The 15,317-nt window shown below is 54.0% G+C and overlaps 1 protein-coding gene and 1 long non-coding RNA gene across 2 annotated transcripts; one reads left to right on the plus strand and one right to left on the minus strand.

Annotated features, from left to right (window-relative positions):
• Positions 1–212: 212 nt before the first annotated feature.
• Positions 213–6,035, plus strand: NAA80 (N-alpha-acetyltransferase 80, NatH catalytic subunit). Its single transcript, XM_075321673.1, has 2 exons — positions 213–443; positions 4,051–6,035. The coding sequence occupies exons 1-2, from the start codon at positions 421–423 to the stop codon at positions 5,696–5,698; spliced, it is 1,671 nt and encodes a 556-aa protein (XP_075177788.1). The 5' UTR covers positions 213–420; the 3' UTR covers positions 5,699–6,035.
• A 5,318-nt stretch (positions 6,036–11,353) lies between these two features.
• On the minus strand, positions 11,354–14,968 carry LOC142249198 (uncharacterized). Its single transcript, XR_012725009.1, has 3 exons — positions 14,516–14,968; positions 12,877–13,032; positions 11,354–12,019 (listed from the first exon to the last, which is right to left on the minus strand). It is a non-coding gene; the product is annotated as an uncharacterized LOC142249198 (long non-coding RNA).
• Positions 14,969–15,317: the final 349 nt, after the last annotated feature.

The raw sequence follows: 15,317 nt of genomic DNA on the forward strand, positions 1-15,317 counted from the left end.
CAGTTGCGATATGTCACCACGCATTTCGCGACTTTCAGTAACTCCAGCACAAGATAGAGCGGCAGGGAGATGTCGAGGCCGCCGGCCATAGTGCGGCTCTTAATCATCACCCGCTGAGACCAATGAGGTAAATGTCAGTTCCTGACAGAAACCAGAAGAAGCGGCCGGAGAAGCGCGCCATAACGTCCGCAGACCGTTATCAGGGCAGCGCGAGAGCAGAGGACGGCGCAAAACCGGGCGGAAAGGGGACACCACAGCCGCGGCCTCACAGACACAGCGCTGCTCCCTCTTGTGGCCGCACAAGTAATTGCACTAAGCGACGAAATAAAGAAAAACCCACATCTCCCATCATCCCCTGCGCTCATCCCAGCTGACCCTGTGACGTAACGACTTGTGATTGGCCAGAAAATCTGGAAGCGCATGAAGGACAGCGAAGAAGCCGGGTGAGTCCAAATAGGGTAAAATGTGCTGGGGACGAATGTGAGAACAGAGAGCGACCCCCCATATGTAACACCACATTGACAGACCCCCCCCCCCTATCATGTAACCACATCCATAGACCGCCCATATATAACTCCACATCCATAGGAACCCCCCTATATGTAAAACCACCACATCAACAGACCCCCCCAATATGTAACCACGACCATAGACCCCTCCCATATGTAACACCACATACAGAGCCTCTCCATATGTAACCCCACATCCACAGACCCCCCCATATCTAACACCACATCCACAGACCTCCGCCCCATATCTAACACCACATCCACAGACGACCCCCCCCATATCTAACACCACATCCACAGACCCTCCCCCATATCTAACACCACATCCAAAGGAACCCCCCATATGTAAACACAACCATAGACCCCTCCCATATATAACACCACATCCAGAGCCTCTCCATATCTAACACCATATCCACAGACCCCCCCATATCTAACACCATATCCACAGACCCCCCCATATCTAACACCACATCCACAGAACCCCCTCATATCTAACACCACATCCAGACCCTACCCCATATGTAACGCCACGTCCACAGACCACCCTCCCATGTGTAACTCCACGTCCACAGACCACCCTCCCATGTGTAACTCCACGTCCACAGACCCCCCTCCCATGTGTAACTCCACGTCCACAGACCACCCTCCCATGTGTAACTCCACGTCCACAGACCACCCTCCCATGTGTAACTCCACGTCCACAGACCACCCTCCCATGTGTAACTCCACGTCCACAGACCCCCCTCCCATGTGTAACTCCACGTCCACAGACCCCCCTCCCATGTGTAACTCCACGTCCACAGACCCCCTCCCATGTGTAACTCCACGTCCACAGACCCCCTCCCATGTGTAACTCCACAGACACCCTCCCATGTGTAACTCCTCATCCACAGACCCCTCCCCTCCTCCCATGTGTAACTCCACATCCACAGACCCCCCTCCTCCCATGTGTAACTCCACATCCACAGACCCCCCCCCTCCCATGTGTAACTCCACATCCACAGACCCCCCCCCTCCCATGTGTAACTCCACATCCACAGACCCCCCCTCCCATGTGTAACTCCACATCCACAGACCCCCCCCTCCCATGTGTAACTCCACATCCACAGACCCCCCCCCCCTCCCATGTGTAACTCCACATCCACAGACCCCCCCCCCCTCCCATGTGTAACTCCACATCCACAGACCCCCCCCCCTCCCATGTGTAACTCCACATTCACAGATCACCTCTCCCATGTGTAACTCCACATTCACAGACACCCTCCCATATGTATCTCCACATTCACAGACCCCACCCCCCATATGTAACTCCACAGACCCCCTCCCATGTGTAACTCCTCATCCACAGACCCCTCCCCTCCTCCCATGTGTAACTCCACATCCACAGACCCCCCTCCTCCCATGTGTAACTCCACATCCACAGACCCCCCCCTCCCATGTGTAACTCCACATCCACAGACCCCCCCCTCCCATGTGTAACTCCACATCCACAGACCCCCCCCCTCCCATGTGTAACTCCACATCCACAGACCCCCCCTCCCATGTGTAACTCCACATCCACAGACCCCCCCTCCCATGTGTAACTCCACATCCACAGACCCCCCCCCTCCCATGTGTAACTCCACATCCACAGACCCCCCCCCTCCCATGTGTAACTCCACATCCACAGACCCCCCCCCCCCTCCCATGTGTAACTCCACATCCACAGACCCCCCCCCCCTGCCATGTGTAACGCCACATCCACAGACCCCGCCCCCTCCCATGTGTAACTCCACATCCACAGACCCCCTCCCATGTGTAACTCCACATCCACAGACCCCCTCCCATGTGTAACTCCACATCCACAGACCCCCTCCCATGTGTAACTCCACATCCACAGACCCCCTCCCATGTGTAACTCCACATCCACAGACCCCCTCCCATGTGTAACTCCACATCCACAGACCCCCTCCCATGTGTAACTCCACATCCACAGACCCCCTCCCATGTGTAACTCCACATCCACAGACCCCCTCCCATGTGTAACTCCACATCCACAGACCCCCTCCCATGTGTAACTCCACATCCACAGACCCCCTCCCATGTGTAACTCCACATCCACAGACCCCCTCCCATGTGTAACTCCACATCCACAGACCCCCTCCCATGTGTAACTCCACATCCACAGACCCCCTCCCATGTGTAACTCCACATCCACAGACCCCCTCCCATGTGTAACTCCACATCCACAGACCCCCTCCCATGTGTAACTCCACATCCACAGACCCCCTCCCATGTGTAACTCCACATCCACAGACCCCCTCCCATGTGTAACTCCACATCCACAGACCCCCTCCCATGTGTAACTCCACATCCACAGACCCCCTCCCATGTGTAACTCCACATCCACAGACCCCCTCCCATGTGTAACTCCACATCCACAGACCCCCTCCCATGTGTAACTCCACATCCACAGACCCCCTCCCATGTGTAACTCCACATCCACAGACCCCCTCCCATGTGTAACTCCACATCCACAGACCCCCTCCCATGTGTAACTCCACATCCACAGACCCCCTCCCATGTGTAACTCCACATCCACAGACCCCCTCCCATGTGTAACTCCACATCCACAGACCCCCTCCCATGTGTAACTCCACATCCACAGACCCCCTCCCATGTGTAACTCCACATCCACAGACCCCCTCCCATGTGTAACTCCACATCCACAGACCCCCTCCCATGTGTAACTCCACATCCACAGACCCCCTCCCATGTGTAACTCCACATCCACAGACCCCCTCCCATGTGTAACTCCACATCCACAGACCCCCTCCCATGTGTAACTCCACATCCACAGACCCCCTCCCATGTGTAACTCCACATCCACAGACCCCCTCCCATGTGTAACTCCACATCCACAGACCCCCCCCCCCTCCCATGTGTAACTCCACATCCACAGACCCCCCCCCCTCCCATATGTAACTCCACATTCACAGACCCCCCCCCCCTCCCATATGTAACTCCACATTCACAGACCCCCCCCCCCCTCCCATGTGTAACTCCACATTCACAGACCCCCCCCCCTCCCATGTGTAACTCCACATTCACAGACCCCCCCCTCCCATGTGTAACTCCACATTCACAGACCCCCCCCCCCCTCCCATATGTAACTCCACATTCACAGACCCCCCCCCTCCCATATGTAACTCCACATTCACAGTCACCCCTCCCATATGTAACTCCACATTCACAGCCCCCCCCATATGTAACTCCACAGACCCCCTCCCATAAGTAACTCCACATCGCCCCCCATATGTAACTACACATCCACAGACCCACTCCCATATGTAACTCCACAGACCCCCCCTCCATATCCACAGACACCCCCCCCCCAACGCAATGTCCACAGACCCCAGCCTCACCCCGTAGTTACAGTGCTGAGTGTCCCATTTCTTCCCTGGGGTCAGTATTGGGGCCTCTCTTGTCCTGTGCAGTGAGACCTGTGATTATTCTGTTTCTGGTTCATCTCTTGGCTCCTCTTTCCTCTCCCTGACAGGGCAGCCGCTGCCGACCATGTTGTGCTTGTGCCCCTTCACCGTCGTCCAGACCTCACTGCATCCTGTGCAGAGCTCCTGAACCAAACATGGAAGCGGAGTCTGGGGGCTCGTATGCACTCCCTAGAGCAGTCCTCCGAGGAATTCCCTGTCTGTCTGGTGCTTATTGGGGCCACGGAGGGCCCTGTCCTGGGTCATGCCAGACTTTCTAGGGTGGTGGGTCTCCCAGACAGCCTGTTTGTGGAATCAGTAATTGTCCGTGCTGAACTACGCGGTAAAGGCTATGGACGGAAGCTAATGGAGGCCACTGAGAGGTACGCAAAAGTGAAGGGTTTCCAAAACATGTATCTGACCACCCACGACAAGCAAGACTTCTACCACCACCTTGGGTATCGCTTGTCAGAACCTGTGCACAATATGGGCAGTCTAAACAACCTGCTGCCTGCCGCCATGATCCAGAGGATGGCGGCCTGTAGGATGGACCCTATCTCAAATCATTCTCTCGCCTCCTCATCTGCAGCTCCATGTCCTTTACTTGTGACTCCAGCACCTGCTCCAGATCTCTGCTCCACGTCTCCAACATCACTTGCGTCTGACCTCAGTTCCATGTCTTCACTATCTGCTGCTGGACCCTGCTGTACACCTGCTCCTGATCTCTGCTCCATATCGCCACCTCCACTTGCTCCTGATCTATTCTCCATAGCTCCACCACTGCCATCTTCTCCTGACTTCTGCTCCATGTCTCTACCACCTCCTCCTGATCTCTGCTCCACATCTCCACTACTACCTCCGGACCTCTGCTGCACCTCTCCTCTGCTACCACCTCCTCCGGACCTCTGCTCCATGTCTCCACCACCTCCTCCGGACCTCTGCTCTACGTCTCCACCTCCTCCGGACCTCTGCTCAATGTCACCACGTCTACAATCTGCTCCTGGACACCACTCCACACCACCTCCTCCCGATCTCTGCTCCACGTCCCCACCTCCTGCTTCTAGACCCTGGTTCCAAGCTACTCCTGACCTCTGCTCCGCACCTCCCACATCACCACCACCTCCTGCTCATTACCTCTCCTTCATATCTCCAACATCACAACTCCTTCCTGACCTCTGCTCCACACCTCCATTGCATCCTCCTGGACCCTGCCCCATGCTGCTGCCGCCACCTCCTCCTCCTGGACCCTGCTCCATGCAGCCGCCGCCTCCTCCTGGACCCTGCTCCATGCCGCCGCCTCCTCCTCCTGGACCCTGCTCCATGCCGCCTCCTCCTCCTGGACCCTGCTCAATGCCGCCGCCTCCTCCTCGTCCTGGACCCTGCTCCATGCCGCCACCTCCTCCTGGACCCTGCTCCATGCCGCCGCCTCCTCCTCCTCCTGGACCCTGCTCCATGCCGCCACCTCCTCCTCCTGGACCCTGCTCCATGCAGCCACCGCCTCCTCTTGGACTCTGTTCCGTGCCTCTACTGCCACCTCGTCCAACACGTGCTCCTGTACCTTGCTCCATGCCGCCACCACCACCACCTCCTCCTCTACCTAGACCCTCATCACGTCCATCTCTTCCACCAACACATCAGGGAACAACTGTTTTTTCCTTGAACACCCCATACAGGGACTTCCGTGGGGATCCAATATTTTGGATGAAAAAATGTATCTGATGTGGTTCAGGAGGAGATGAGAGGACTCTGCAGGACGTGAATATTCTGCAGACTCTCACAAGTGTGTGCCTTACCCTACGTTTCCTGAAGATACTGGGGTGAATCCTGCCCTATATACAGATGGTGGAACCTTATACTGGAAAGTCAGAAGAAGCTCAGTATTTATCATAGTGGTGCATCTCTAATCACCGGACCACGTCCCATCATTGAGTTCAGCACGAACCTCGCTATAAACTTTAAAGGTCTAAAACAAGATTTCCCAATATGCACCAAAAGTTTCCCCATTTTCTGTCAAAGTAGACACGTGCTCTTAATAAAAACAAATCTGCTGCTTTGTGTCTCATCGAAAGTTAAGATATTGTCTTGATTTGTCCTAACTGCATTATCAAAGCTGGGGGAGGGAAGGATTGATTGAAGGGTAAGGCCATGTGCACATGTGTACATTTTGCATGTGTCGCGGGCGGAGGAGGGGACGCTGCGCTCTCCCACTGCTCGGGTCCGGCTGCTGCTGCTGCTCGGTGGTGGCTTGAGCGGTGGGCCGGATCCCGGGGACTCAAGCGGCGCTCCTCGCCCGTGAGTGAAAAGGGGGGTTTGATTGTGGGGATTTGATATTGTCCGTGACGCCACCCACGGTTGTGGTGAGGTTGGTGACACCACCGCTGCTCTGGACGGGGATCCCGGGAGCGATGGCAGGGAGCAGCCTGGATGTTAGTTCTCCCCTCCGTGGGTAGGGGGTTGGTTGTCCCGGGGCCCGGTGATGGGGTAGGGATGGATGGCAGGCGGGTTACGGGGCCTGGTGAGGTGCAGGGTCGCGGGGGCAGCGCTGTGCCGCACGGCACGGTGGTACTCACTCAGCCAATGATAAACACAGAGTCTCCGGTAAAACAAACGGCTGGATGGACGGGTCCCATAGACGGCTGCGGTGTTTCTCCTCCCGGCAGGTTGATGGTGACTGCCTTTCCCTGCACCTGTGTAGTGTAGACGGCTCCAATGGGTTCCCACCGGTAACCCGCTTCTCCAGCTTGAAGGTTGCTGAAGGAGCCCCTTTTGCCCGCAGGCTCTGGCCCTGGGAACTTTAGCCTTGGCGGTGACTGTGTTTCCCTCTAACGGTTGGACTGTTGCCTTCTGTTGGGACTTGGCTGCTGGGAAACCCAGGAGGTTCCCTTCGCTAACGGATTTGACAAATTGCACGGCGACTCCTAGCCTTGTCGGGGTCCGTAAGCCCCTGCCGGATGGTGCTGGCTTCTCTTTGCGTACCGGTCCGGTACCGCCGGGCCACCGCCCGTCCACGGTCCTTACGGCTCACTCCAATCGGCCTCTCCTGCAGACGGTCACCACCGTCTGCCAACCTTGCTGTTCCGTCCGGGCCACACACCTGGACCACTTTCTGTCCGCTCCTCTACCACTTCACTCCTTCCACTTCAAACTCTAAAACTCAACTCCTTCCTTTTCCCGCCTCCAGGACTGTGCACTCCTCGGTGGGCGGGACCAACCGCCTGGCCCACCCCCTGGTGTGAGCATCAGCCCCTGGAGGGAGGCAACAAGGGTTTTTGTCTGACTTTGGTGTGCCTGACCGGGAGTGTGGGGTGTGTTGGTGTAGTGCTTGTGACGTCCTGGCTTGCCCAGGGCGCCACATTCCCCCTTAGTAAAATGCAGACCGTCCGCGGGCTGCCCGTCCATCACTGGTTTTATTTTCACAACTGAAAAAGATAAACGGTAAAACATATAAAAACACTTTTTTTCAATCTTCCCACATCGGGAGGCACATTCTTAAACGTTGCTAACGGTAACGGCTTCCGCTCTCTCCCACCCAAGCAACCTGGCCCTGATGCTGCCTCTAAGCAAACGGGCAGCACCCCTTGACCCCAGTCCAGCACAAGTTACCCGAGCGGGTTCTGTCCTTTTCAGGGGCCCCACGTTCATGGGGAACCCCTGAAACCCCCGGAGGATCGCCACCGGTTGCGGTAGTGGCGGGCCTGGGCCATCACTTCCCTCCAGGCCCATACTCCAAATCAGCCTCTCCGGAGGCGGTAACTGTTTAGCCAACATTTTTATTTACATGCCACTTAGTTTGTGGTTGCCCTGCCAGTTCTCGGGCTTGTCCGTAACAGTTTCTACGCATTGATTGCAAACAGTCCCCACGGGGACAACAGTTGCCGGCAACGACCGGTTTAAATCAGGGTTGAAAATCAGGTAACTTCTTCGGTAATCATTCACTTATCATTTTCAAAACTTTCACAACGGTACTTTGGTGGTCCCAACGGGGACTTGCCGTAGGGTCCCAACGGGGACTGTCAGCTGCAGCTGGGTCCCAGGGGCCATCCACAACACCTGGCTCCGGTAGAGCTTCCTCCTGCAGCTTTCTCACAGTCCACCATCGAACAGCACGAGCCTCCAACGCCACCCTCACACAGGGGTGACACTGTCCCACAGGACTTCATTTTCAGCTGTCGATGATGCGGGTACGACTGCTCCTCCAACCGGACTCCTTAGCCTTGAGGGCCGTCTGGAACGTCAGCAGAGTCCCAATGGGTACCGACAGCAAGGTAACCGGGAACCACTACCATGCTCTAACTTTTCTTTCTTAATCAGCAATCCCGCGGCGCAGCTGCCTTTGCTGCCGCTCCCGTGCGGAGCACTTTCTGCTTGCTCCGGTTCAGGCGGTGTGGGGGACGGGCCCAGCCGGAGTCCCCCTGTGCCGGCTACGACCGGTACCTTCGGTAATGAGGGACCCCACTGTGATATGGCCTGCTCTGCCTCCTGGCAGCTGCATCCCCGCTGTGCCTTCGGTGCATCTTTGCTGACGGGCTCAGCCTTCGGCTTCTTCCATGGAAGCGGATCAGGGCGGTCACGAGCTTCTGCTGCAGGTCGGTCCGCCGGGGCGGATTGGCAGGGTACCGCTACCGGTGGTGGTGGTTGCGGGCCTAGTGGCGGGGCAGCAGCAGCCAACACGGGTAGCGGGGGAGGTACCAGGGCGAGCGGGTATGGACCGGGTCCCTCGGCTGCGATGACTGACCCACTAGGGCTACAGGGGCGTGGGTCACTTACGCTCCCTTCCAAGACTCCCTTCACCTCGCGTCTCCGTATGGCCGCCACCACTTCCGCCATGTCGGCCTCCCACTCCTCCAGGAGGAGCTGCATGCGGACCTGCAGACGGCTGCTTAGCTGGACGGTCCGGACTTCCACCCACGCTGCGGTGCCAGGCGCGGGGACCACAGTGTTGTCGGTTGGACTCAGCATCCTTAGCAGCGGCCTCTTCCAGGAACCAGTAAATGGTCGCAGGGTCCTGGCGTCCCTGCTTCCATAGCCACGGGCTACATGCGGCCAGACGCCATCAGTCCCCCTTAGTTTCCTTCCGGTACCTCCTCTACGGGGGCGGGGTTTCAGCCTTCGCGCTTCTACTGCTCGAGGAGACGCTCGAGCGGGAATCTTTCGCGCCCAAGATGGCGGCTTCACAAATTTTTCGGCCGGACACCTCCGGCGGTCACAAGGCGCACCTCTACCTGACGGCAGAGCGGTAAGATCCTGTTTGTGACGCCAAGTTGTCTCGGGCGGAGGAGGGGACGCTGCGCTCTCCCACTGCTCGGGTCCGGCTGCTGCTGCTCGGTGGTGGCTCAAGCGGTGGGCCGGATCCCAGGGACTCGAGCGGCGCTCCTCGCCCGCGAGTGAAAAGGGGGGTTTGATTGTGGGGATTTGATATTGTTCGTGACGCCACCCACGGTTGTGGTGAGGTTGGTGATACCACCGCTGCTCTGCACGGGGATCCCGGGAGCGATGGCAGGGAGCAGCCTGGATGTTAGTTCTCCCCTCCGTGGGTAGGGGGTTGGTTGTCCCGGGGCCCGGTGATGGGGTAGGGATGGATGGCAGGCGGGTTACGGGGCCTGATGAGGTGCGGGGGCAGCGCTGTGCCGCACGGCACGGTGGTACTCACTCAGCCAATGATAAACACAGAGTCTCCGGTAAAACAAACGGCTGGATGGACGGGTCCCACGGACAGCTGCGGTGTTTCTCCTCCCGGCAGGTGACTGCCTTTCCCTGCACCTGTGTAGTGTAGACGGTTCCAATGGGTTCCCACCGGTAACCCGCTCCTCCAGCTTGGACGTTGCTGAAGGAGCCCCTTTTGCCCGCAGGCTCTGGCCCTGGGAACTTTAGCCTTGGCAGTGACTGTGTTTCCCTCTAACGGTTGGACTGTTGCCTTCTGTCGGGACTTGGCTGCTGGGAAACCCAGGAGGTTCCCTTCGCTAACGGATTTGACAAATTGCACGGCGACTCCTAGCCTTGTCGGGGTCTGTAAGCCCCTGCCGGATGGTGCTGGCTTCTCTTTGTGTACCGGTCTGGTACCGCCGGGCCACCGCCCGTCCACGGTCCTTACGGCTCACTCCAATCGGCCTCTCCTGCAGACGGTCACCACCGTCTGCCAACCTTGCTGTTCCGTCCGGGCCACACACCTGGACCACTTTCTGTCCGCTCCTCTACCACTTCACTCCTTCCACTTCAAACTCTAATCTCAACTCCCTCCTTTTCCCGCCTCAAGGACTGTGCACTCCTCGGTGGGCGGGACCATTCGCCTGGCCCACCCCCTGGTGTGAGCATCAGCCCCTGGAGGGAGGCAACAAGCATTTTTGTCTGACTTTGGTGTGCCTGACCGGGAGTGTGGGGTGTGTTGGTGTAGTGCTTGTGACGTCCTGGCTTGCCCAGGGCGCCACACATGCGTTTAGGCAGCGTAAACGCATGTGTTCTGCGTCCCCAGCAAAGTCTATGTAACTTGTGCAAATTCCATGCGCACGTTGCGTTTTAGAACGCAGCGATTTTTATGCTGAAATTTATGGCCGAATCGCTGCGTTCTTAAAAGCAACATGTCACTTCTTTTTGTGCTTTGGATGCTTTTCCCGCTCTATTGCAGAGCAAGCATCCAGAACGCACGAATTCTGCATCCATTCTGCATTCAAAATAAATCTGAAACGCACATGCAGTGACAAAACGCTTCGGAATATTTGTCACGGCAGAACGCAACGTGCGCACATACCCTAAGGGTCTGGACAACATTTTACAATGTATAAACCCTTTAGCTTTCCTTGCCTGACCTCATAGTTTATCTTACGCTCTGGTCATACCCAGAGCAGCAATCACAATTCTGAAAGTTTATGGTGAGCTCTTGGGGTTTGCAGGACTGGACAATGGTGTGCCACCTCCTGCAGTGTTTGGACAGAGCTTTGCTGCCCTCCATTGTGGAAGAAGAACGGCCCTGATTCATTTTTTTGTATTTATTTTCTACTTTTTGGTGTTTTTCATCAGTTTTTTTTATTTGTGCCACTCTTTTTTTGAGCTTGAGCCTTTTGTTAACTATATTTTGTATGTATTCACCTTTTTTATTATATACTGTATATATACAGTGTATATAGATATATATTTAATTTGTCACTGTGAGTAAGGTTTGGAGTTTCCATATATTTTGCCTGCATCATCAATTGCTACTTCTTAAAAAGTGGCAAGATTTTTGTGAAAATAAACTCCAATCCTCCCGTAGAGTGACTTTTTGCAGGCCTGAAATTTTTGCAACCCTTTTTTGGAACGTGCGGCTTTTTGTAATGCTAAAAAGTCTCAAGAAAAGTTTGAGACAAAGAACATTTTTTTACTGTGCGCAAAATTCCTGAACCGCATGCGCCAATTTGAAGAATTTTGTGATAAAGATATCAACGAAGACAAAAAATAGAGAAGTAACTTCATAAAAATTGGTAATTATGAATCGGGTGTATAGCTGTTACACCAGGCAGTGGAGATGACAGAACCCACCACCAGCTCAAGATCCTGTAGTGTAATCTTTATACAAAATATATATATATTTTTTTTTTTTTATATAGCAAAACTCAATTCTTATATGAAACAATAATACAAATGTGTTGCAGTCTTAGAAATAAGTCCTCACGTCTCATTACGGTGGGCGATAAAGCGTTCTACTCCTCTTGGTGTTTAGCGGTGTGAGCAGGTGATTTCCGGTTGCGCTCATCCCGCCTGCAGAATCAGAGGTGGTAATAGGAATGTGCGTAGAGCCTGGGGAGGACACAATGGCGCTGCGTCCCAAGACGACAGATCCTGAGCTCTCACGGCAGCAGTCCTTTTGGATCTGGTTGTGTGGTTTGTAGATTCAGGAGTGATGGTCACTTTTCAGACCCCTCTTCCATTGCTCTGCAGTGTCCCTGCCCAGTGAGGAACCCCAGATTTACTGTCACTTTTGGCCGTTGCTCTCATGATGAACAGTTGGCTGCAGACAATTGGTGTCAAACCTTTCAGTGAGTGCACGCAGCAGAAAGTCCTGTTTTCCTGTAAATGATATATGGAATGGAGATTTCTCCATATTATTAAAAATTTCTTCTGTTACACTGCCTTTACATCATATCTTATGCTTCAGTAATCTCCAGAGCTGCAATCACTATTCTGCTGTTACATCATGTATTTATTCTTCAGAGCTGCGGTCACTATTCTGCTGTCACATCATGTCTTCTACTCCAGTCACCTCCAGAGCTGCAGTCACAGTTCTGCTGCTATATCATGTCTTATCATTTGGTCACCTCCAGAGCTGTGGTCACTATTCTGCTTCTACATCATGTCTTATCCTTTGGTCACCTCCAGAGCTGCGATTACTAGTCAGCTGCTATATCATGTCTTATCCTCCAGAGCTGTGGTCACTATTTTGCCGTTACTTCATGTCATCCTCCAATCACACCCAGAGCTGCGGTCGGTATTCTGTTGTTACATCATGTCCTATCCTCCAATCACACCCAGAGCTGCGGTCGGTATTCTGTTGTTACATCATGTCTTATCCTCCAGAGCTGTGGTCACTGTTCTGCTACTACATCATGTCTTATCCCCTAGTCCCCTCCAGAGTTGCTTCACAATCTCTAGTAATATCATATCGTCTTCTCTGTTCACATCCAGAGCTGCAGCCATATTTCTGCAGACACACTCCAGTTTAGCTCTGCAGTATTGCATTGCCATAGACATAGCATCATCTGTACCCCTTCCTCCATCTCCCATTATACTACCCTGCTGTGCTCGCATTGTGCAGATACAAGACCGGGTGGAGCAATGATGTTCTTTGGCTTAGAGCTAGCAGGAAACCAGCAGAATTGTGAATGCAGCTCTGGCAGTAAGAGTATAATCACACCGCCTGGACTCACCATGCTGATGCAGAATGTAGAAGATAAGGCTCATGTTCAGAAGGACAATGACTATGAGGATGGCGAGGAGAGCATTTGTACAGGGGGCTCCATATCTCCTGGGGGCTGGGTGGTCGCTGCTCGGTGAGGACGGAGATTTTTCTCTGTGTCCATCTACTATAAAGACGGCACATGAAATGGGATAAGAGAAGTGATATAAATCAATCTGTCACAATACAAATTAAATATATCTTAGGCCTGAGGAGGCTGGTGTACTGATTGTGAAAATTCAGGTCAGAATAGCTCCTGTAGGATGTTCCCATGTCCAGATATTATCCATTAGAACGGATCCAGCAGCAATCTGGTGACAAAAAAGTTGTGAAAACAATTTTTTTTGTCCATTTAGTAAAAATTGATTTTTTTCATTTTTTTAACATGGAAAACAGATGAGTTAGGGGTACTTTGCACGCTGCGACATCGCAGGCTGATGCTGCGATGCCGAGCGCGATAGTCCCCGCCCCGGTTGCAGCAGCGATTTCCTTGTGATAGCTGCCGTAGCGAACATTATCGCTACGCCAGCTTCACATGGACTCACCTGTCCTGCGACCGTCGCTCTGGCCGGCGACCCGCCTCCTTGTTAAGGGGGCGGGTTGTGCGGCGTCATACCGACGTCGCACGCCAGGCGGCCAATCGGAGCGGAGGGGCGGAGATGAGTGGGATGTAAACATCCCGCCCATCTCCTTCCTTCCGCATATCCTACGGAAGCCGCAGTGACGCCGGTAGGAGATGTTCCTCGCTCCTGCGGCTTCACACACAGCGATGTGTGCTGCCGCAGGAGCGAGGAGCGACATCGGACTGTCGCGTCAGCGTAATCATGGATTACGCCGACGCTGCACCGATGATACGATTACGACGCTTTTGCGCTCGTTAATCGTATCATCGAGCCTTTACACACTACGATGTCGCATGCGATGCCGGATGTGCGTCATTTTCAATTTGACCCCACCGACATCGCATCTGCGATGTCGTAGTGTGCAAAGCCCGCCTTAGCGAATAGTCAATTTAGCCTAATGCTGACATTACAATATACAGGACTGATTAGGCAGGGAAACTTTTCTATAGGATTATACCATTATGGCATGGATTTTCAGTGAGTACAGCAGCCTCATCAGGTCTAATCCATGTATTTAATGTTGTATGTAGGTGTGTTAAATCTGGCGACAAATCATTGATGAGAAGCGATAAATTTAATAACTTGAACCAATAAAATTGGCGGGGCTTCCAACACATGGACATCTTTATTAGGTCAAAATGGGTATTCAGCCTTTGAAAGTGAACAGGAATGTTCCCATTCACTGACAGCAAGCGGAGTTAGAAAAAGAGGGAGATATAATACAAATGGGCGGACTTAGCTACTCAGTCTATAAAAAACAAAAATAAAGCCTGTTCCAGATGGCAACCAGCATGCAACTTTCATTGCTTTACTGCTGTTGTAAAATGAAAGCTGCGCTGTGATTGGTTGCTAGGGGTAACTAAGTAATTTCTCATTCTATAGTGGTAAAACATTGTTTCAGAGTGATATTTGGGTGTAAATAATAGCCCAGCTTGCTGGGAGTTGTAGTTCTTCAGTATTCTAACAGCTGTTTGAGGTGGCACTCACCTTCCTCTTGTGGGGTCTCCATGTCTGGGGGGACGCTGTGTAGGTCACTGATGGAGTCCACGGTGAGCAGGCACACGTTACCCCGAGCATCACTGGCAGCTGGTACCAGGGTACAGACGGGCACGTTAGTCATGAGGCTAATGGTAGAAAGATGGAGGCCGGGATGAGGTGCGGAATCACAGGAGGCAGACGGTCTGGAGTGTGCCGCTTTGTTATATGGAGGATATAAATAGCCATGGAGGAACGTCCCCCCACCAGGATAAATACCATCCATCCCACAGAGGCAGCAGCGCAACGAGGGAGTAAGCGTGTGCTTACATGTTCTACTTCTGGGAAAGCTGGGTGACATCTACCCAGACCACCAGCCACAGAGCCCAGGACAAGTCCCACCTCAGAGGAGCCTGGGAAAGCTGAGTAACCGACTGACCATTGGCAGTAGAACACAGGACAAGTCCCACCATATCAGAGCCATCCGACCCGGAGGAGCCTGGGAAAGCTGAGTAACCGACTGACCACTGGCAGTAGAAGACAGGACAAGTCCCACCATATCAGAGCCATCCAACCCGGAGGAGCCTGGGAAAGCTGAGTAACCGACTGACCACTGGCAGTAGAAGACAGGACAAGTCCTACCATACCAGAGTCTTCCGATCCGGAGGAGCCTTGGAAAGCTGGGTGACGTCCACTCTGAACACTGGTAGCAGAGCCCAGGATGTTCCCAACAATAACAAAGACATCCGCCATGCAAGAGCCTGGGCAAGCTGAATGACATGTACCCTGGCCTCCGGCAGCAGAACCCAGGCAA

Source organism: Anomaloglossus baeobatrachus, chromosome 8, assembly GCF_048569485.1.
Source record: "Anomaloglossus baeobatrachus isolate aAnoBae1 chromosome 8, aAnoBae1.hap1, whole genome shotgun sequence".
In the NCBI taxonomy this organism is placed as follows: domain Eukaryota; kingdom Metazoa; phylum Chordata; class Amphibia; order Anura; family Aromobatidae; genus Anomaloglossus; species Anomaloglossus baeobatrachus.